Source organism: Labeo rohita, chromosome 5 (genome assembly GCF_022985175.1).
Source record: "Labeo rohita strain BAU-BD-2019 chromosome 5, IGBB_LRoh.1.0, whole genome shotgun sequence".
In the NCBI taxonomy this organism is placed as follows: Eukaryota; Metazoa; Chordata; class Actinopteri; order Cypriniformes; family Cyprinidae; genus Labeo; species Labeo rohita.
The window spans coordinates 40,387,497-40,409,591 of record NC_066873.1 but is presented as its reverse complement, the minus strand read 5'-3'; the positions used below and the strand labels follow the sequence as shown (position 1 = coordinate 40,409,591).

The following is a 22,095-nucleotide window of genomic DNA, read 5'->3' as shown; positions in this document are numbered from 1 at the left end:
CTAACAATGAATAAAGGCCTTTTGGGTTTGGAACGACATGAGGGTGAATAATTAATGACACAATTTTTTGTGTTAAGCTATTTCAAAGCTTTTTTCCATGTATCAGATCCAGACTGTTTATTAGACTAACTTACTGGCCTAATGAAGGACATTTGAATTACTAATCAAATCAGGCCTTATTTTGGATCCAGTCAGTCATCCAACGATGCAACAAAGTTATGGCTTCAAACAGCACGTCTGGTTCACATGACTGCTGTCGACACGAGGGTGGAGAATGGAATGAATGCTTGCGCTTGTGTTTGTGCGACGGGATGCGAGTCAGTGTATGTTCGCTATCTGAAACATCTGCGCTTGTGAAGCTCAGGAGAAGCTACAGATGGCATCCAGACATTTGCAATATTCCTTACGAGCCAGTTTCATGGACGGTTGAAACTTTGGTCAAGGCATTTGCAGAACATGCTGACGCAAATGTGTAATGATTAGCTGTTCTTTCAGATAGCAGCTAAATGTTATATAGATTGAATATTCCTTAACTAATAAACCAGTGCACTTAGTTTGATCTTGATTTGTCATCTTATCTCTTTAGGTCAACAGGGTTTACGTGTTGCAGCGGATGGGCGCAGCAAGGCGAAGAGTGTTTAACACGTAAGTGTCATTTCCTGTATGTTAGATCATTTCCTAAGTGTCACCGTACTTGATTGATATCTTGATTATGTGCTTGTCCCCTCAGCTCTCTGTGAAGGCAACTTCACTTGTAATGAAAACGAGGTGTGTGTCCGACCAAACGAATGCCGCTGTCGTCATGGATATTTTGGAGCAAGTTGTGACACAAGTGAGTTCATTAAGTTATTTTAATTTTTTTTTTCTTTTGCACCACACAAGTTAGCTTTAAGGTCAATATGCTAATTTAGATACATTTTACAAATATATCCATTTCAAATTTACATTATTCCAGGTAAATGGATTTTGTTTTGTCCAATACAATGCTCTTAAAAAAATGTCCCAAATCAGTCAAATCTTTCAATGCATTCCACTCCAAATTCTTCTTTTGAAGGCTTGTACACTCTATAAAATAAAGGTTCTTTATTGGCATTAATGGTTCCATGAAGAACCTTGAACATCCATGGAACCTTTCAAATGCAGAAAAGGTTCTTTATAGTCGAATAAGGTTCTTTAGATTTTTAAAATGTTCTTCAAAATGGTTCTTTTGTAGGAACTGTTCACTGAAATGTTCTTTGGGGAACCAAAAATGGTTCTTCTGTGGCATAACTGCAAAAATACCTTTTTGGAACCTTTACTTTTAAGAGTAAAAGAGTAAAAGTGTTGTTAACACTAGCAACTAATTTCAGACTTCAAAGACAAAACAACTTCAAAATTGGCCCAACTGACATGATTTAAATATGTCTCTTAAATTAATTAGAAATATCATAAGCATTCATAATCTTTCATAACATTCCTTCACCTATGAAATGACATTTCAATTCTAATGATGGAAGCAAGGCCACTTGAATCAATAATATTCATTTCAGTTCACTCCTATTCAAAAGTTTGGGGTTAGAAGCTTTTTTAAGAAATTAATAATTTATTCAGCAAGGGTGCATTGAATTAATATTCAATATATATCAAAAGTGACAGTATGGACATTTTTAGTTTGAACTTTCTATTCATTAAAGTTTCCTGAAAAAAAAAATTGTATTACAAATTCCACAAAATATTAAACCGCAGAAACAACAACAACAATAATAGGAAATGTTTCATGATTGCCAAAATAGCATACCAATGATTTCTAAAGGATCATGTGACACTGAAGACTGGAGTAATGATGCTAAAAAAAATTACAGGAATAAATTATATTTTAAATTAAAACATATAAAGCATATTAAATATTAAAGCAGTTGTTTTAAAATTTTGCAATATATAACTGTAGTATATATCCCACTGCAACTGTAGTATAATATATAAATATAGTACTGTCTTTACTGTATTTTTTATCAAATAAATGCAGCCTTGGTGCACATAGGAGACTTCTTTTAAAAACATAAAAAAAAAAATCCCCAAACTTTTGAATGGTAGTGTATATTCAGTATATGGCAAAAAAACGAAATAAAATTGTTTTGTGGCCAAAATATATTCAAAATGTATGCTGAATATATGTTGCAAACAGTGAAGCTCAATGAAATCTATTTATGAATATTGTTACGACCCGTTGTCTAGGGGTTGGATGCGCGTGCGCATGTAAGTGACGGGATTCCAGATACAACAGATCACCAAAACACAAAACCATAAAGTTAAATCATTTATTAATGAAAATAGATAAGAAAATATATTTATATAAAGAAATGGAGCAATGGTTTCAGGGTGACCCAAGGCCAAAATAACAAACAAAATCCAATAGAAAATAAAGTCATATAAATAACCTGTAAATAAAGAAAATAAAATTACAGATAACTTCCCTTACTCCCTAAACGAAAACACATCGCAAAAACAATTCAAAAAATAAAAGGGCAGGTCACCCCTACGCTCCAAAAACTCAAGCAAACTAAACAAATGTCCTCCAAAACAAACTAGGGTTCGGGTTGTAACTCGAACCACAGAATAGATCTTATACAATATAAGTTAACAGAATGCGGACACTAAACAAATCAAAAGAAAACGATCAGTGATCCGTTGTAGCACTGGAATCCAGAGCTCCACACGCTACGACGCACATGCTTAAAAATGAGCTCGCCATGTTTCGAAAACGCCGCCCTTTTATCAGCTGACTCCAAGTTCATCAACCACACAACATACACATAAGCACATGCACATACACAAAGCGAATCGCGCAGATGCGAGGATCGTAACAATATATTTTAAATATATTTTGATATATTCGTTTCAACCATCATATACCAAAATATATTTCTAAATGTATTTCTGTGGCAAGAAAATACATTTTTTAAATGCTTTTTAAAATATATATTTATATATGGCCAAAATTATATGGGTAGAAAATATATCTATGTAAATATATTTTATCAAAGAACAATTTTAACTGAGTAATCAGTTTTATAATCAACATAAAATATTGTCTAAAAACTGAATTCATTATAAATAAATATTTTTTAAATAATTTTAAAATGTTTAAATTCATTGTTTTTATTGTTGTGATTGTTTTTTATGATTACTTTTATTTCCTTTTATATGTAAAGCACTTTGACATTGTATATGCAATGTGCTATATAAATAAACTTATACCTACTAAACTTTAACAACAACCCGGAAAAAATAATTTTTTCTTTTGCTCTGATCCTGTAAACAACAACCTTTTTTTCCTGACTGCTCCAGAGTGTCCTGCTCAGTTCTGGGGTCCCGACTGCAAGGGCATGTGTACGTGCCACCCTAATGGTAAATGCGACGACGTGACTGGGAAGTGCACGTGCTACCCAAACCGCTGGGGTGAGAACTGTGAGAAGCCCTGCAACTGTCAGAAAGGGAAATGTGATCAGGAGACGGGGAAATGCACCTGCCATGCCGGTTACTGGGGGCCGCAGTGCAACAACAATTGCTACTGTAGCATCAACTCAGTGTGCGACCAGAACACGGGCCGGTGCATCTGCAACCCTGGCTGGTTTACCCGTAACTGCGGCACTCAGTGTGCGTGCAACAACTCGCCTTGTGAGCAGTTTACGGGCCGATGTCAGTGCAGGGAGAGGCTCTGGGGTCAGCGCTGTGAACGGCACTGTCAGTGCGCCAACGGGAAGTGTAACCCTGTGGATGGATCGTGTACCTGTAAACCCGGATACAGAGGAAAGCTATGCCGGGAGCCGTGTCCAGCTGGGTTCTATGGACAGAACTGCAGAATCAAGTGAGGAAACAATTATATACAGTACTTGAAGTCTCTTATGCTTACTATGGATGCATTTGTTTAATCAAAATACAGTAATATTGTGAAATATTGTTACAATTTAAAATAACTATTTTCTATTTTGAAATATTTTAAAATGTCATTTATTTTTATGATGCAAAGCTGAATTTTCAGCGTTATTACTCTAGTGTTCATCACATGAGCCTTCAGAAATCATTGTAATATGCTGATTTATTCCTCAAGAAACATTTCATTTTATTATCAATGCTGAAAAAGTTTTGCTGCTTAAAATTTTTTGTTGAAAATTGTGATGTACTACCATATAAAAGCTGTACTACCATTCAAAGGGGTAATATTAAAAAAAGGGAAAGAAATTAATTAATAAGAAAATAAAAAAGGAAAGAAATTAATGAATTAAATTGATCAAAAGTCACAGTACAGATATGTATAATATTACTTTTTTTTTTTTTAATAAATGGTGTTATTTTGAATTTTCTATTATTTATCAAAAAATCCAGAAAAAAAATTAATTCAGATTAAAAATTAAAAACATAATAATAATCTGTTTACAGAATATTGATGTTCGGAGCTTTATATTTTCTTAATTTTTTTGGAATAACAGCATTGTTTAAAAAAAGGCATATTTTTGGTAGTTGCAATAAAAATGTAAATGTAAAAATCTTAATATACATTTACCTGAAAAGCAAAATGAGGTATTTATAAGATATATTGTCTTCTATATATATATAAACTTCCAGTGGGGTGAGAAAAATAATCTTGTTTTCTCATTTGAATTAATTTGATTTTCAGATATTTTCTTGTTTTAAACAAACTCACTTAATTTTGATTTGAAAACAAGACATAATATCTAGTCATTTTATTTCTCAAGTAATTGTACCTTGATTTAAGAATGCTTATTTGTACTGGAGTAAGAAAACCATTTTTGGTATATTCTGGTTTTGACTGTCCCTGAACCATCCATTCTTTTCTTGTTTCTGTTGATGCAGGTGTGGCCACTGTAAAGGCCAGCAGCCCTGTAAGGTGACGGAGGGTCACTGTGAAACGTGTGAGAGCGGCTGGAATGGGACAAAATGTGATCAGATGTGTAAGGAGGGTTACTTCGGAGAGAACTGTAAGGATCAGTGTCCGCCATGCAAAGACGGTCACTACTGCAACCGCATCAACGGGAAGTGTTCCCACTGCAATCCCGGCTGGATTGGAGATCGGTATGGATCCTTGGCCACTGTAGCCAGCTGTTATAAAAAATTACTGTTAATGAAACAAAAACAAAAGTGAGGGGGGAATTGACCTGCATTGTTTTAGCCACTTCACTAAAGAAATTATGCAAATCAAATAATAATAATAAAAACATAAATAGAAGTACATAAAAGCATTTATACATCTATACAGGATCATTCAAACATTTTTGGTTGGTAAGATGTTTTAATGTTTTTGAAAGAATCTCTTGTGCTGCAGCAAGTCTGCATTTTTGTGATCAAAAACAGTAAAATTGTGAAATATTCTTGTAATTTAAAATAACCGTTTTCTATTTTAATACATTTTAAAATGTAATTTCTTCCTGTGATGCAAAGGTGGAGTTTCAGCATCATTACTCCATCCACATCATTATTATAATCAATGAAAACACTTGACTTTTTTGTTTTACTAATTTATTTAAAACAGTAATTTTTTTTATATTATATTATAATATTATATTATATTTTGTTATATTAGCTGAATGAAAAGTCTAAACTGCATTTAAATAAAAAAAAAGTTATCCTAAACTTTTAAACATGGTGTGTAAATGTTAATACCTAAATTTAAAAAAAATAATAAAATGGCTAATTGCAGGCAAATAGTATTTTTTTATACTATAATAAAGCACAACCTATAATACTAATATTGGTAGTTAAGAGAATTATAATGGTGCAGTAAACCAGCTTGATTAAACTAAATTGCATGTGATTAGGGGATAAGACAAGGTTTTTGCAATAAAATATACACAAAAGTGGAAGCGTACAAAATGTTTAAGTGAATTCACCTTTGAAAGTTTTCATATGTTGCTCCTTAAAGAAGTTTACTTCTAGAACAAACATTTACAGATCATTTACTCACCCCCTTGACATCCAAGATGTTCATGTCTTTCTTTCTCCAGTCGTAAAGAAAAAAAATTAGAATTTTTCTTTATATAGTGGACTTCTATGGTGCCCCGAGTTTGAACTTCCAAAACGCAGTTTAAATGCAGCTTGAAAGGGCTCTAAATGATCCCAGCTGAGGAAGAAGGGTCTTTTCTAGTGAAACGATCAGTTATTTTCTTAAAAAATTGACAATTTATACACTTTTTAACCTTTTTAAACACTCGTCTTGTCTAGCTCTGTGAACCCTGTGTAATCCGGTTCATGATAGTTAGGGTATGTAGAAAACCTCCCAGCTCATTTTCTCCTCCAACTTAAAAATCATCCTACATCGCTGTTTTACCTTTATTTGTAACAGTGTTTGACCCTCCTTGCGTGTTCACTTTATAAACACTGGGTTGGTACTTCTGCAGCAATGTAGGACAATTTTGAAGTTGGAGAAAAAAATTAGATGGGAGTTTTGACATACCCTAACTGTCTTGACCCGGAATGCAGAGTTCACAAAATGAGCATTTGAGGTTAAAAAGTATATAAATTGTAAATTTGTTTCGAAAATGACAGATAGTTTTGCTAAATAAGACCCTTATCCCATCCTTGGCTGGGAACCCTTTAAAGTTGCATTTCAACTGCATTTTGGAAATTCAAACTTTCGGGCACCACTGAAGTCCACTATATGGATAAAAATCCTGAAATGTTTGCTTCAGAAAGCAATTTCGTTACGACTACAGAAAGAAAGACATGAACGTCTTGGATGACAAGGGGGTGAGTAAATTATCTGTAAATCTTTGTTCTGGAAGTGAACTTCTCCTTTAAGTATTTTCATTGAGATAAAATAGTCTTTGAGTTGACCAGTTGTATAATCTCCTTCTCTTTGTATCTCTCTCTGTATTCAGCTGTGAGGTGCGCTGTCCTAACGGCACCTATGGAGAAAACTGTGAAAAGGACTGCAGCCATTGTTTTAATGGAGACTGCCATTTTGCCACAGGAGAGTGTCTCTGTGACCCTGGCTTCTATGGGACATAGTAAGTCACATCTGAGTCATGCACAAATTAAGGTCATCTTGATATCTAAAGCCTGTTTTCATTAACGAATGAATCACAGAAACAACAAAGAGTCATCCTAAATGTTTTAAAGATGAGTTAACCTTTAAACAGATTGCAGTGTGCTAAATAGGACCCTAAAATGGTTAAATGTGCCAGACATAATACTCGGGGCAGACATAAATTCAATGATAAATATTTATTTTGTGAGGAAAAGCACATCTTTGCCCTTATAACAGAAGGGAAGCATTTGCAACTCTAATTACAATTGCCGGACTGTAAATGTTCAGATTTCACTTTAACTTTATACAAAAGACAATTTCAGTCTATTTTCGTATCAACATTTTTATTTTTATTAAAATAAAATATTTCTGTAATGGCAAATCTGGCTTTTTAGTATCACATGATCCTTTAGAAATCATTCTAATATGCAGATTAAGAAACATTACATATTATTTTCAATGTTGTAAATAGTTGTGCTACTTTAATATTTTTTTCTTTGATGAACAGAAAGTTAAAAATATAGAAGTTAATTGAAGCAGACATCTTTATAGAATAAGATTTCCATTTATTTCTTAAAACAATAATAAAAAAAAAACATTTTAAATGTCTTTACTGTCACTTTTGATCAATTTAATGCATCCGTTCTGAATACAAATATTAATCACATTTAAAAAAAAAAAAAAATCCTACTGACCTCAAACTTTTGAGTGATAGTGAAAAATTAAATAATTAAATTAAATTGTTGGAATTTAGCCTTCAGATTTAAAAAGGCCAATGACATCCTTGTAACATCTGCATTCTGAAACGCAAAATGTTCCTTCTTTTCACTTGATCAGATTTGTCAAGTAAGACCAATCACTAAATATTAAATATTATTGAAAAAATGCTAATATTGATGACAAACTGCACTTGAATCATATCATACCTTTGATGAAACATCACTTGATCGAAGATCTGAAAGACAAGATCAAAGAACACATTAAAATAGAATCCATTTTTACTTAAAACTCCTTTTTTTTCTCAAAAAGACACTTTATTTTTGCCGGTTTCAGTTCTGTGTCTTTAAATGAGACTGTTCTTGTTTCATACATTGCAAGTGCTAAATTCCTCTTCCCTGTTCTTGCATTTATAAAATCAGCATAATTCCCTGTAATTCCCCAAACGGCCTTGTTCCATTTTCACTGGAAACTCCTGTTGCTGTGTACACTATGCTTGTATTGATTAATTTCATCAGTGTTTCTGTATGTGATCTTTGTATTTCTCATCATTTTAGCTGCAACCTGACCTGCGAGTTCGGTCAGTTCGGAGTGAACTGCGCCCAGGACTGTCCATGTCACGACAGGAACTGCAACCCAGTGTCAGGAGCCTGCAACTTATGTAAGAAACCCTTCCCATTTGTCATTTGGGAAAAGCAAATGCAATTTCTTAAGCTTTCTGTTATGTCATTTGCTATGGAGACACAGAAGAACTCCTAAAGTGTTGAGACATACTTGTGGGGTCCAACATCAGTCATATTTTCCATGACGTTAAAAAGGAAGGGGGGGGCAGCTGCCCAGTTGACGCCAAGGTCAACTTAAGATTCAACCTTTTGAACGTCGGTTAATAAAGGTGGAACGAAATGTGTTTAAATACAACAAATGCAGCATGACACCACGTCATGATCATTATACACTTTGTATTACAGCCACCCTGATTTTTCCAGGCTAAACTGTTTTCGTCAATGGTGCGCAAAAAGGTTATTTTTCCCACAAAAATGCAAAGTTCCAAACAGGACGAAAAAAACACATTAAAAGTAGTTCACATTAAAGTCTTTTGTTTTCCATTAAAATATCTTAACAAGAAGACTCGTTCTCAGAGTATGTATCTATAATCAAATGTATTTTATCTAAAGCCTTTAAATATAAAATATGTAAAGGTATTCACAATGTATGTTCTAATGCATTATATCTTTTCTTAAAAATTGTAAACAAGTTAAAATGTATTGAAGGTACATATGAAGGTTTGTTTGTCGTGTTTTAATGCATTAGACATTTTTTTTTTTAAATGTGACTTATTCCTGTAATTTAAAAGCTGATTTTTTTTTTTTTGCATCATTACTCCAGTTGCATGTTCCTTCAGAAATCATTCTAATATTCTGATTTGCTCAAAAAAAAAAAAAAACAGCTGAGAAGAATTTTTTCAGGTTTCTATGATGAATAGATATTTCAGAAGAACAACATTTATCTAAAATAGCAATCTTTTGTAACATTATAAATGTCTTTATCATCACTTTTCATCAATTTAAAGCTTCTTTGCTAAATAATAAAATTATACATTTCTATATTTTCTTTACTCAAAAAATAAAAAAAAATAAAAATATATATTGACTCCAAGCTTTTAAATGGTATAGTTTACAATGTTACAAAAGCTTATTTCAAATAAATGCTGATCTTTGTATGTTTCTATTCATCAAAGAATCCTGAAAAAGGTACTCAACTGTTTTAAATACTGATAAAAATAAAAAAGTTTCTTGATATTAGAATGATTTCTGAAGGATCGTGTGACACTGAAGACTGGAGTAATGATGCTGAAAATTTAGCTTTGATCACAGGAATAAATTACATTTTAAAATATATTCAAAAAAAAACATTAAAAATCTTTTGACTGGTAGTCTATGTAGTATAACTGTGGATTCAATAATTGGGATCATACAACGCATTAAAAGATGTATTACAAGGCATAATTAATGCATTATAATTACTTTTGCATTTTATATAAAAGTTTTAAGTAAAGTGTTACCATATTTTTCTTACCCCACTCACAAGTAATTTTTGTCTTGTTAAGCAAACATTTTGTAAGGTTTATGCTTAAAACAGTACTAAATATATTACAATGGGATAAGTAAAATACATTTATTTCCATGTTATATTCTCTGAAAACAAGTCTGATTGTATTATACATTTATTTTATCAAACTTAATATATTTTTACAAAAAAAAAAATGCTGTTTTCCAAACTATTTGAATAATCACGGAAAATCACACTTAAAATCACTCAAAACCTAATAAAAACATTTTCCTAACATTCCCAGAACATAAAATTGTCAGCTAGGATGCTGATAAAAAACATAGATGTATTTTTGGCAGTACATATGATTTGTGGGCTTGTCAAAGGAATTTGATTGCTTTGCGTGAGACACAGACACAAAATTCAAGTCATTACTTACTACTCTTCACTCTAGGAGTGCATTTATAAAGTTCATTAACTTTAATGCAGTATAATCTTCTATTCCAGAATTAAAAATAATTCGTTTTTCTTCAAAAATCTATGAGGAACTTGTTGTGCAGGCAAATAAAAACACAGTTGCTATTGGTAACATGTCTGCGTAGTCCTCACTATGTAGGTCACTGCAGTAGACAGCAGCAGTTTAACATGGCGGCCCTGATGGTGTTTCCAGAGTGGTGTCTTATTTTTACGGCTGTGTTTTTTGGCTCTTTTCCTGCCTGCTGGTCGAGTTAGTGAGAGCCGAGGTTGTTTCACACAGCTGAGAGAAATACTACAGGAAGAGAGAGAGAGAGAGAGAGACAGTAATGAGGAAAGGTGTGGGTCAGCAGAGGTTTCACAGGGACCCAAGTAAAGGCAGTAATGATGTCACCGTGGCCGACCTCAATGAGGCCTTCCTCGAACGCAGCTGCGCTTTCAGGACATGTGTGGATGTGCCCACACCCCACACTACACCCAGACTGAATCTACAGTACAAATCAAAGAGTCAAATAGGTTGTCATCAGTTGTTATGCTTTAAGTGTTTTCAGTTGGTTTTTGAGAAGCAAATGTTTACACAAGTAGTATTATGAGGGGAATAAAATTAATAGTTAATTTAAAAATGAACATTTGCTGAAACTCACCCTCAGGCCATCCAAACTGTAGAAGTTTGTTTCTTCATCAGAACAGATTTGGAGAAATGTAACATTGCGTCACTTACTCACCAATGGATCCTCTGCAGTGAATGGGTGCCGTCAGAATCCAAACAGCTGATAAAAACATCACAGAATCCACAAGTAATCTAGCCCACCAATTAATGTCTTGTGAAGTGAAAAGCTGCGTGTCTCTAAGAAGTTTTTGTTTGTTTAGTGATAGTTGTTCATGAGTCCCTTGTTTGTCCTGAACAGTTAAACTGGCTGCTGTTTTTTTTTTTTTTTTTAGGTCCAAAATCTTTGGTTTTCCAGCATTTTATTTATTTGAACCCTTTCCAACAATGACTGTATGATTTTGAGAGCCATCTTTTCACACTAAGGACAGCTGAGAGACTCATATGCAACTATTACAGAAGGTTCAAACACTCACTGATGCTTCAGAAGGAAAAACAATGCATTAAGAGCTGGGGGGTTGAAAACTTGTTGGATTTGAAGATTTAAATGACCAATTCCTTCTTATGCACATATCATATCTCATAACTATTTTCAGGGTTAAAGTCAAAGAGGAAAGGGATAGTTAGCCATCGTGTTCTTCTGTCAGAGTCAGACATGTACATATCTCCATTCTGTTCAAAAGTTTTCACCCCTGGCTCTTAATACATGGTTTTTCCTTCTGGAGCATCATTGAGCGTTTGAACCTTCTGTAATAGTTGCATATGAGTCCCTCAGTTGTCCTCAGTGTGAAAAGATGCATCTCAAAACCAAACAAGTCATCGTTGGAAAGGGTTCAAATACACAAAAATGCTGGAAAACCAAATAATTTGTGGGATATAAAGGATTTTTCTGCGGGAAGTTTAACTATTTAAGACAAACATGGGACTCGTGAACAAAAAAAATCCAGCTGTGGATCATTCAGGTAACAACACAGTTTTAAAGGGGTATTCGGATGCAAACTTCACTTTTTCATGTTGTTTGAACATTAATGTGTGTTGGCAGTGTATGTACAAATGTACCCTACAATGATAAAAGTCCACGCAGTAGTTTTTAATTTAGCTGTAAACATAATATCCCCTTTTTCAAATCGAGCCGTTCTCAGATGCCTGTCGGTGTGCCGTCACACAGACAGAGGCCGCTCCCACGATAGTTGATTGACATGAGTGTCTTACCTCAGACCAGCTGTAACAGTGCCACCTCCATTGTCTTGATGCTGGTGCAGGGATGTAAGTTAGACAAGAATATCTCTGATTGAGCGATTGAGGTGTTGTGTTGCTGGATGTAATAATGAACATAGTGGTCGTCACTTACTCCTGACATCTGAGCCGCTGAAGATGCAGAGGATTACATTTGTTTGTGAAGGGAATGCACCTCCCGATCTACATATATCCGTCTATGTTTGCGCGAATCATTCGTGATCAAGCTTCACTTACAGCAGAAGTGTGTATAAGCGTTTTTTTAATGAATCTTTGCAATCGCCTTTCCTTATAACGTGCTAGTTAGGAAGTTTAGCTCCTAAACACGGCTAAATGCAGCTAAAGTAAACAAGCTCGTCATTCCACAGAGAGAAGAGAGGGGCGGGGTGAGCAGAGCTCATTAGCATTTAAAGGAACAACCCCTTAGAATGAAACCATTGAGAATTTTTTAAATCAAAGTATATTAGAGACTTTTCATTAAGACCCTAAAGAATCATATCAACTTGTGGAAAATGGGCATCCGATGACCCCTTTAAGAATCTGGGGATGTAAACTTCTGATCACCCGGTTCAAAAGTTTACATCCCCTTAATTATTAAGTTTACAAGTTGTTTATCTAGGTTTACATTAAGTTTCACTTTTGGACTTTTTTGCAGTTAACATAAGTAGTTACATAACATGTTAGATGCATTTTTGTCTGGATCATCCAAGGCCACTAATTATTTTTGTATATATAACTGAACTAATAACCGGCCTTGGATGATCCAGACAAAAAAAATATGGTGCATCCAACAGCTGAAATTCTTCATTTTCACTAGTGCCAAATTAAGCGTCTCAACATTGTCTTTGTTTATGAACGGAAGAGCCAAATGGCCACACTTTATGCTCCAGTGATAATGCCTGTTGGCAACAGATGCAAAGAAGCCACTGGCAGACATCCTGCATCTCACAGGACACAACTGCTAGCTCTTAAACTTTTGAACTGCAATTGCAAGGACATTTTGGTTCATTTCTGTATGATGTTCTTTAGCAGGCAAATTTTAAAAAAAATTAAAAGCAGTTTAATCTAACATAATCTAACATGAAAATATTTGAAATTACTACACAGCTCTTGATTCTGATTGATCAGTTGCTCAGCATTCTGCTGGGTACTTTTAAAGATCATTAATTTTCACTCTGTTATTTCTCTTTAAAAACTCCTTAACATTTGCCGTGCGTGCCAAATAATCTGCTTTTTGCATGAGCGGATTTGGTTAACTTCTGTATATTTTTCCTTAATTTAAAAGCTGTTTAATGTGAAATGCCATGTGCGCTCTGCTAAAAAAGTAATAGATTTAAAATGGATTTATTTTACACTAAGTATAGTTCAAGTCTGTTAACCTATTTACTGACATCGCTTGAAACTTACTGATATAAAAATTATAAAAAGTTATAATTAAACTTCATTTGGAGTACTATTTGTGCACGATGTACATTTCTTAATATTAAGCCGAAAATATGTTTTAATGTCACTATTGATGAGAATGGTGATCTTTAAATAATATCGGCCTTCAAATGCAAAATATTTAAAGTGTACCTAAAGTATACATGCAATAGTTCCACTTAGCACAATCAAATAGACTTAAGTATGTATCTTTAGTTGGACTTCAGCACTACCTCCACACAGTTAAAGTGCATTAAGCACAAATTAGCTGTTCCAAATTAGCAGACTTTAAATATACCGGTTTAGTATACTAAAAGTACTATTGCAGGGTATTTTTTAAGTACATAAGTATAAAATAAATGTATTTTTCACTACAGCAATAAATTCAATTTTGAAATTAAAACATGAACTTATTCTTAGTATTAATTATAAATATTTAAACTTATTACACAGATTTCTAGAAAGCTTGATTTGGTCAATTGTGGCATGCTGCAAGATCTTTAAACTAGGTTATCTTCAGTATCACTGCATTATTGTTTCACCACTGAACTGTAATTAACCTAATTAACTAATTTCTTGTCTAATATTTTTTTTCAGTATTCTTATTTATTTGCTAAGTGTTCATAGTCTTACATCCTGTCCCGTGCTATACATTATCCCCTATTTCAGATTCCAATTATTTCTTAAACTTTGAGCATCTAAGAAGGTTTCACTTGTTCTGCACACCTCATTTGATCTTTGGTCTCCTACTGCTGCCATGTTTCCACTGAACAGCCTCCATTTCTCTTGAAAAAGGCTGTGTTACATGAAACAACTGAATACACATGTGAGTTCCGTGTTAAATTGCAAACTTTACACTCGCCTTCTGTCTCACTTTCTCTTTTAGATCCTAATCAGCGGATGGGAGTAATAGCTGCGGGAACACTGGTGACGTTCCTGCTGGTGGTTCTTCTCTCTCTGCTGTGCTGCTGCTTTCTCTGTAGCAACAAAAACAACCGCAAGTAAGTAGAAATCAATACTATAGTTTCACAATCCAGTTCCCAGTAAGTCCCAGCCTTCTGAAGAAAAAGGCTGAAATACTTTCTCCAGTTACAGTTTAAAAGAATAAAGAATTCCTGATAATTTTGTCATCCCCATGTCATCCAAAATGTTGATGTCTTTCTTTCCTCAGTCGAAAAAAAAAAAAGGTTTTTGAGGGAAACATTCCAGGATTTTTCTCAATATAGTAGACTTCAATGGGAATCAAAGGGTTGAAGGCCAAATTGCAGTTTCAATGCAGCTTCAAAGGGCTCTACACTATCTCAGTCGAGGAATAAGGGTGTTATCTAACAAAACAATCTGTCATTTACTAAAAAACAAGAAAAAATACATATTTCTACAAATGCTTGTTCACTATACAGAGAAAAAACTTGGAATGTTTTCCTCAAAAACCTTCATTTCTTTACGACTGAAGAAAGACATGAACATCTTTTGATGACATGAGGGTGATTAAATTATCAGGAAATTTTTTATTCTGGAAGTGAACTAATCGTTTAATATGCAAAGACAACTATATAAGGTTATTTACAGATTTTAGAAAAATACAAACATTAGTCCTCATTCATGACATTTTCACAAATATTTAGTATATTTAGTAGCAAATAGTAATTTGCATGTAAGATGGACTTTCAGAACTCTCTCTGAACTCGCAAATGCTTTATAAACTTCAGGTTTGATAGGTAAACATGTATATTAATAAATTCCAATCATTTGTAAATAGGATGCCTTCATTTTTTTAGTAGTTTGATGTCAAAACTTGGCTAAACCAGTAACGAGTATGAGGAAGAACTACTTTGAATAAAATAGAACTTGCATAATACACTTTTAAACTTAAAAAGAAAAGTAACTAAATAAAAAAAAAAAAAAAAAAAAAAAGTATTGAGAGTGTAAGATATACCCCTTCCCCAATTCTCAATACTATTTTAAACTCAAACACACTCCAGTTTGAAAGTTTGGGTCTTATGCTCACCACGGTTGCATTTATTTGATCAAAAATACAGTAAAAATTGTACTAATTTTAACCCTTTAACTGTCACCGTCTCCCACGTGGGACTCCTAAGTTTACTTCACTGTATTACAAATAAATCCTAATCTAATCATGACAAACTATACATCGTTGGAAAGGTCTAAGACTCCTAAATAGATATTTTACCATATTTTTGTGATATATATTAGGTAGGAAAAGTAATAGATTAATATATGTCGAGAGTGCAACTTAAAAAAAAAACTTTAAAAAGACTTTCTTCGTTGCCTTTTCCCCTGTCACGCAATAGAAATCATAAGAAATTGTGAATTCCTGTGATGCAAAGCTACATTTTCAGCATCATTACTCCAGTCTTCAGTGTTACATTATCCTTCAGAAATTTAACAATATGATGATTAGCTCAAAAAAAAAAAAAAATATATATATATATATATATATCGAGATTAATCACATCTTTAAAGTTTCCTCATAACACAACAGCTTTAAACATCTAGTCTAGAGTGGTTCTGCTCATACTGTATAAACTGTGTGAACACCACTGTATTTGGTGCTGTACAACTAGACTGACAGACATATTCTGCATAGATGGTGTAAATGTGGCCTTTGAGTCTCCCTCAAATGTGCTCTGTTCTTACACCCCTGGCAAAAATCATCTTTTAACAAAGCCTGTCATCAGAATTGTTCACAGTTCGCTGAAGTGAAAGCCTCTTCTGTTCTCCGCAGTCAGTCGGGAAAACTCAAGACTCTCGTGTTCTAGAAATCACAGTCGGCTGTTTTCTTAAACTTTCCACCTTTTCTAAATGGCTGGAAAACTACAGAACGTAAGACCAACTGAGCCTAGATTTTTCTCAGTTTGTCCGTAAGGCATTGAATCCCTCCATTTCTTCTTCATTTGAACATCATATCTATGCAGTTTATGCTAGAAGGCAATCGATCTACACTAACACACATCCACAATATGCAATCCATTTCTAGTCAGTGTAATGTTGGTCTAACATCACCCTTCCTCTTTCAGCCCTGACCAGGAAAACTCCACCAACAGCAAGAAGGCCAAAATAATCCTCTGCGGCGGATTCAGTCGAATCAGCACCAAACTCCCCAGAATCCCTCTGAGGAGACAGAAATTACCCAAAGTTGTTGGTATGTCTTCATTTTCCATCATCTAAAATTACATATTGTTTAGGTCATTCTGACATGACTAAACAGATCCGTGCAACAGATGAAAGACGCACCTAATATGATGTGCCTGATGTTTAGTCTTCAATGGTTTAACAAAAACAGCATATTTAACAAGTATATTAGTGACATATTTTCCTCTCAGAGCATATTTTGATGCAAATCTCCTTTAACCTAAACAGACAGCGTCAGTTTTTATATGTTGGTAAGCCAAACCGTTATTTTTCTAAGAAAACTTTTCAAACCTAATTTAATGTGCAGACGGAATGCTTTCTGGTTCATCTAGATGGCCTCAAGTGATGTTTTTAACAGTTAAACACATTAAAAACATTTAAGGCACCGATAAAACCAATGAGTGGCCATGCAATGTTAATGTCAAAATTTCCAAAAATGAAAATTAACCTATCATTTACTCACCCAGGTGGTGTTCAAATAAGGAAAAAAAATTAAGAAATGTGAAGTGAAAGCCTCTAATAATTAGTAATAGTTAGTACTTCCTTCTGAAGTATTTGGTAATACCTGAGTCATTACTAGTGGGTTACCATGATCTTCACTTTAGAATTAATTATACATTTTGCATTATTTACCTTAATTATGAACATGTATATAGTAGTTCTTAGTTGTTCTCTAGGAGATATAAAAAAAAAAAATAGTAACTGATTAGCTAATAGTGAACTACCACGTTCAACTGAGTGCTGACTTACTGATTCGTTAATCAGTTTCTTGTTAGTTAATGGTAGTTACTGGAATGTTAATAGTGCATTAGTCATTTGTTCCTGTGTAGTTATTCATTAATGACGGAACTGTATTCTAAAGTGTTACCATAAAAACATAACATGAAATACAAGACTGAAAAAAAAAACCATGTACTTTCTTCACTGAGTTATCACGAAATATCTCAAAACAAGAATTTGTCTGATGACCATCTGCTAACGGTTGCAATGAACACAACAGATATATTGACCTCAGAGAAGGGAGTAGATGGATTGTTTTTTTTCCCGCATTTTTCCACAGTTTTGATTTCTCAGAATGCTTGCTTTTCACAGGCAAGTTGGAGTGAAATGCAATGCTAATAGAGCCTCATGAACGTGCAATTGTGCACAGAAACAAACGACAGAATTTTCAAAAAATAATTATTTTTGTTTCACACCAAACCCTATCGTATAGGGTACAATGGGGCTAAAGGCACCATGGGGTACAATGTGCCTTCGATATTATTTTCCTCTAAACCACTAGATGGCACAAAAATGTGGTGAAGCACTTTCTAAAACATTTGCTTTTCAAGATGCACGTACAAATTTGTCCAATCTTTGACGCGATCGCAGGCTGCTTCGCAAGTTGATTCTGTGCTAACTTGATCTAAAAGGCACAATAATTAACATGATAATTAATAGATGGCTGACATTTCCATTTGTTGACACGACATGGTTAGATTCAGATGGTAAATATCATATACTTAGAGATAATCACCATGCTTCGAAAGAAACCATCATATTTAAAAACAATAACATTAATATTATATCATAATAAAAAAAATCACTTGTTGTTACATCTATATTAAATTATTATGAGATCTTCTTCAGTGCTTTCAGAATCTTTACTTTTTAAATGTTTTTTCTTCTATATTTAAAAAAAAAATTCTATATTAACAAATTTTATTGACAATATTATTGAACAAAAATTAATCATTTTATTTTTCAAAATAAGCAGAAAATAGTACAAACTTTGCTAAAGTGATTGTTTTGAACAAGCATTAACTTAGACATCTAAACCTAGACAAAAAAAAAAAAAAATACTGTGTGCATGTTGGTGCACATGCTGGTGATCGTGGTCAAAATAAACGACTTGTACGATTTATTGTCACAAAATCTGTTGCTACATAAATGTTCAATACAAATGTATATATATTTTCTGCAATTATACATTTTAGGTGCTTTAAACGACATTTTAACGGGGCTAAAGGCACATCTTAAGAAATAAGATGTGCCTTTAGCCCCGTTGTACCCCACCTCCACACCGTTCGGAATGACGTTTTACATTGGGCTAATCTGTGATACTTTTGCATCTTTTTTTTAATAAAGCTTTATCCTAGTCACTGTTCACTCCAATTATATAGACAAGTGAGAGCAGGACATTTCTTTAAATTTCTCCTTCCATGGTATGAAAAAGAAAAAAGGGCATACGCCAAAAGAACAACACCAGTTTTTTTTAACTTAACTGTAAATTATGGATGAACTATCCTTTTAATCATCCTCACGAAAAGAAGGTATTTTGAAAAATGATGGGAACCAAACAACACTGGACCCCACTGACTTCCACTGTATGGGCAAAAATAAACTGGGACATTTTTCAAAATATCTTTCTTTTTTATGTTCCACACTATGAGGATGAGTAAATTATGAAACGGTGTCATTTTTGGTACTTTACGTAAATCATTTCCTTTGTGGTGCTTTCAAATCAACTTCTGGCTCAACTATTGGCGTGAGTTTGGGGCAGGGCTCTCCGTTTATCTCACCATTGGCAGACGGGGGGGTTTTGGGAACCTGTTTGGAAGGAATCAATTTAATCAATTCCCTTTTGTGCTGCTACTGGTTAAGAGCTTCAGTCGGATTGAAAAGCGCTCTGCGTTGACCCAAACAAAGTCTTTAGGGTTTCATCTGAATGGAATGCTTTGGGTGCACGTTTTATTTCCCTTGGCTCCCTGTGAAGCCTCGAGTCCTTATTAATCTGTACCCAAACAGACATTCGTTTTCTTATTCCCTGCATTTCTCCCCTCATTTCCCTATTTCTTGTTAAAACAGACGGCTGGGAGCTGACTGTTCCCCAATCAAAGACTCCTCTGTTTTTGCCAGGATGGAACCCCTGTGTAGAGTTCTTGTGGTTGGGGAACTGTATTGGCTGCGGCTGCCAGGAGGGAATATTAAAGTGGCCATGAAAGCATATTATACTTTTCATGGAAGTTTGTTTGTGATATTCATTTTGGGCATTGGTCTGAGAGACCAAATCGTAAAGGCATGGCATACTTAAGTTAGCACGGCCGAACACTAAATAAAGTGAACTGTTTTTTTATATATAGAAAAATGTGGGTTAGTTTTGCTGTGGAGCTTTACAGCTGTTTTGCTTTAGCATGCATAAATAAAAGAGGTCAAATAACTACACCAACTCACATCGAATAAACTGTGCTTTCCACATCTGAATGATTCACTTTTAAGGGAAAGCTGACACAAAAATAAAAGCTCTGTCATCATTTACTCACCCTCAACCTGTGGAAAACAACAGACAATTTTAACTAAATGCAGAAGCTGCTGTTTTTCATACTGGGGATGACAAGTTCCCAAAACAACAAAAAAAAGGACCATCAAATTTTCCCTCGAACCCATGCATTTCTATTTCAAGTCTTCTGAAGTTATACATCAATGTTGTTGGGAACAAACCATTATTTAACTCAAATACTTAAATGTCTTTTACACTTCAAAAGTCAATAATTTACATACACTTTGCAGAATCTGCAAAATGTTAATTATTTTACTAAAATAATGCATGTTATTTTTTTGTTTAGTACAGACCTGAATAAGATATTTCACATAAAAAACTTGAATTTATAAAAATGACTCAGAAGTATACATACACTTGATTCTTAATACAGTGTTGTTACCTGAATGATCCACAGCTGTGTTTTGTTTTTCTTTTTCTCAGTGATAATTGTCAATGAGTTGTCCCGCTGTTCCTGATATTACTATTACTGAAGGTTCAAACGCTCACTGATGCTTCAGAAGGAAACACTTTGCATTAAGAGCCAGGGGGTGAAAACTTTTGAACAGAATGAAGTTGTGTGCATTTTTCTTATTTTGCCTAAATAACATCTTTATTTGCATTTAGTACTGCCCTTCAAAAGCTACAGAAGATACTTGCATATTTTCCAGAAGACAAAATAAGTACAAATTTACCCATATCTTCAAATTCAAAAAGTTTTTACCCCCCACTCTGTAATAGTTGCATATGAGTCCCTCAGTTGTCCTCAGTGTGAAAAGATGGATCTCAAAATCATTCAGTCATTGTTGGAAAGGTTCAAATACACAAAAATACTACACTATAGGAAACAACACAGTATTAAGAATCAAGTGTATGTAAACTTTTGAACGGGGTCATTTTTATAAATTCAACTTATTTTCTCGTGTGGATTTCTAAAACGTCTATTATATGAAATATATTATTCAGGTCAGAACTAAATAAAAAAAAAAATGACATGCATTTTGTATGATCCCTCTTATTTTGGTAAAATGTAACATTTTGCAAATTCTGCAAATGTAAACTTTTGACTTCGACTGTACAAAGTTGACACATTGCAATCAGATCTAAGTTAACATTTTGCTATATAAGATGTGAGAGCAAATGATTATACATAATTTTTGAATTTGAACACCTTGAATTTGTCTGAATGTCACTGCATTAAATAATAATAATAATAATAATAATAATAATAATAATAATAAGTGCCATTTAAAAGACAGTCTGTTCTAAAGCAAAACATTTCACAAAAAGCAGCTTGTTAGTTTTTATATGATAAAACAATAGATAACCTGTTTAAAATGAAAATAAAATAAAATATGTATAAATGTGTAAAATGTTTATAGTTAATGTGATTTTCCACACCTTTGGTTGGTGTGCTAAGACACCTATGTGAACTTAAGGAGAACTGACTTTGTAGATCCACTAAAAATCACCAAAACACCAGTTGACTGAAAGACTTAAAGCAAAAATGGAGAGAAAAAAGTTTGGAGAAAAGCCCTAGTATAATTTGTCAGAATGTCACATTTTATGTGTCTTAAGTCTTCAAAACAACCACTTGGATCATGGGTCATCTCTAAACCACAAGCAAAAATCCAGGTCAGAATCAGGGGAACGAGAGCTGAATTCTGGTTTTACAAAGAACATAGATGGCACAGTTTTAATTAAAACACACAATACCCCAGTGTATTGGTAACAGGCGGTCACGGGTGGTCACGGGTGAGCACTATTTAGCTATTTAATGACCGAGAGAAAGCCCAGAGCCATGCTGTCCTCCATAAGACACGTGCTTCCACGCAAATTTACCACATTACATAAGTTAAGAGTCACTGCCATCAGAACAGAGTAAAGAAAAATCCTCTGTAAAACAGTGTCACTGTTGTTTAGGGTCAAGTATGGCCTGCAGATTGTTTCAATAAAACCCCTCAAGCTGTGCAACCCTGGATAGACAACAAAGAACAAGCAAGCAAGTAGTAAAATGCAACAAGAAGATGGCACTTTAGCTGTTCTCGAACACAAACCGGCCCTTTCATCCTCAGACTTTATGAGAAAATTGAGTGAGAATGCATGTGAAGCGTC

At 33.9% G+C, this 22,095-nt stretch overlaps 1 protein-coding gene across 1 annotated transcript in view; it reads left to right on the top strand.

The window, feature by feature from the left end:
- scarf2 (scavenger receptor class F, member 2) overlaps positions 1-22,095 on the top strand; it is a 38,178-nt gene that overhangs the window by 6,000 nt on the left and 10,083 nt on the right. Inside the window, exons 2-9 of the mRNA XM_051110670.1 lie at positions 587-645; positions 731-832; positions 3,328-3,847; positions 4,855-5,073; positions 6,876-7,004; positions 8,299-8,402; positions 14,416-14,530; positions 16,568-16,692. Of these exons, the coding sequence (XP_050966627.1) occupies positions 587-645; positions 731-832; positions 3,328-3,847; positions 4,855-5,073; positions 6,876-7,004; positions 8,299-8,402; positions 14,416-14,530; positions 16,568-16,692 (1,373 nt within the window). The remainder of the gene's footprint in view (positions 1-586; positions 646-730; positions 833-3,327; positions 3,848-4,854; positions 5,074-6,875; positions 7,005-8,298; positions 8,403-14,415; positions 14,531-16,567; positions 16,693-22,095) is intronic.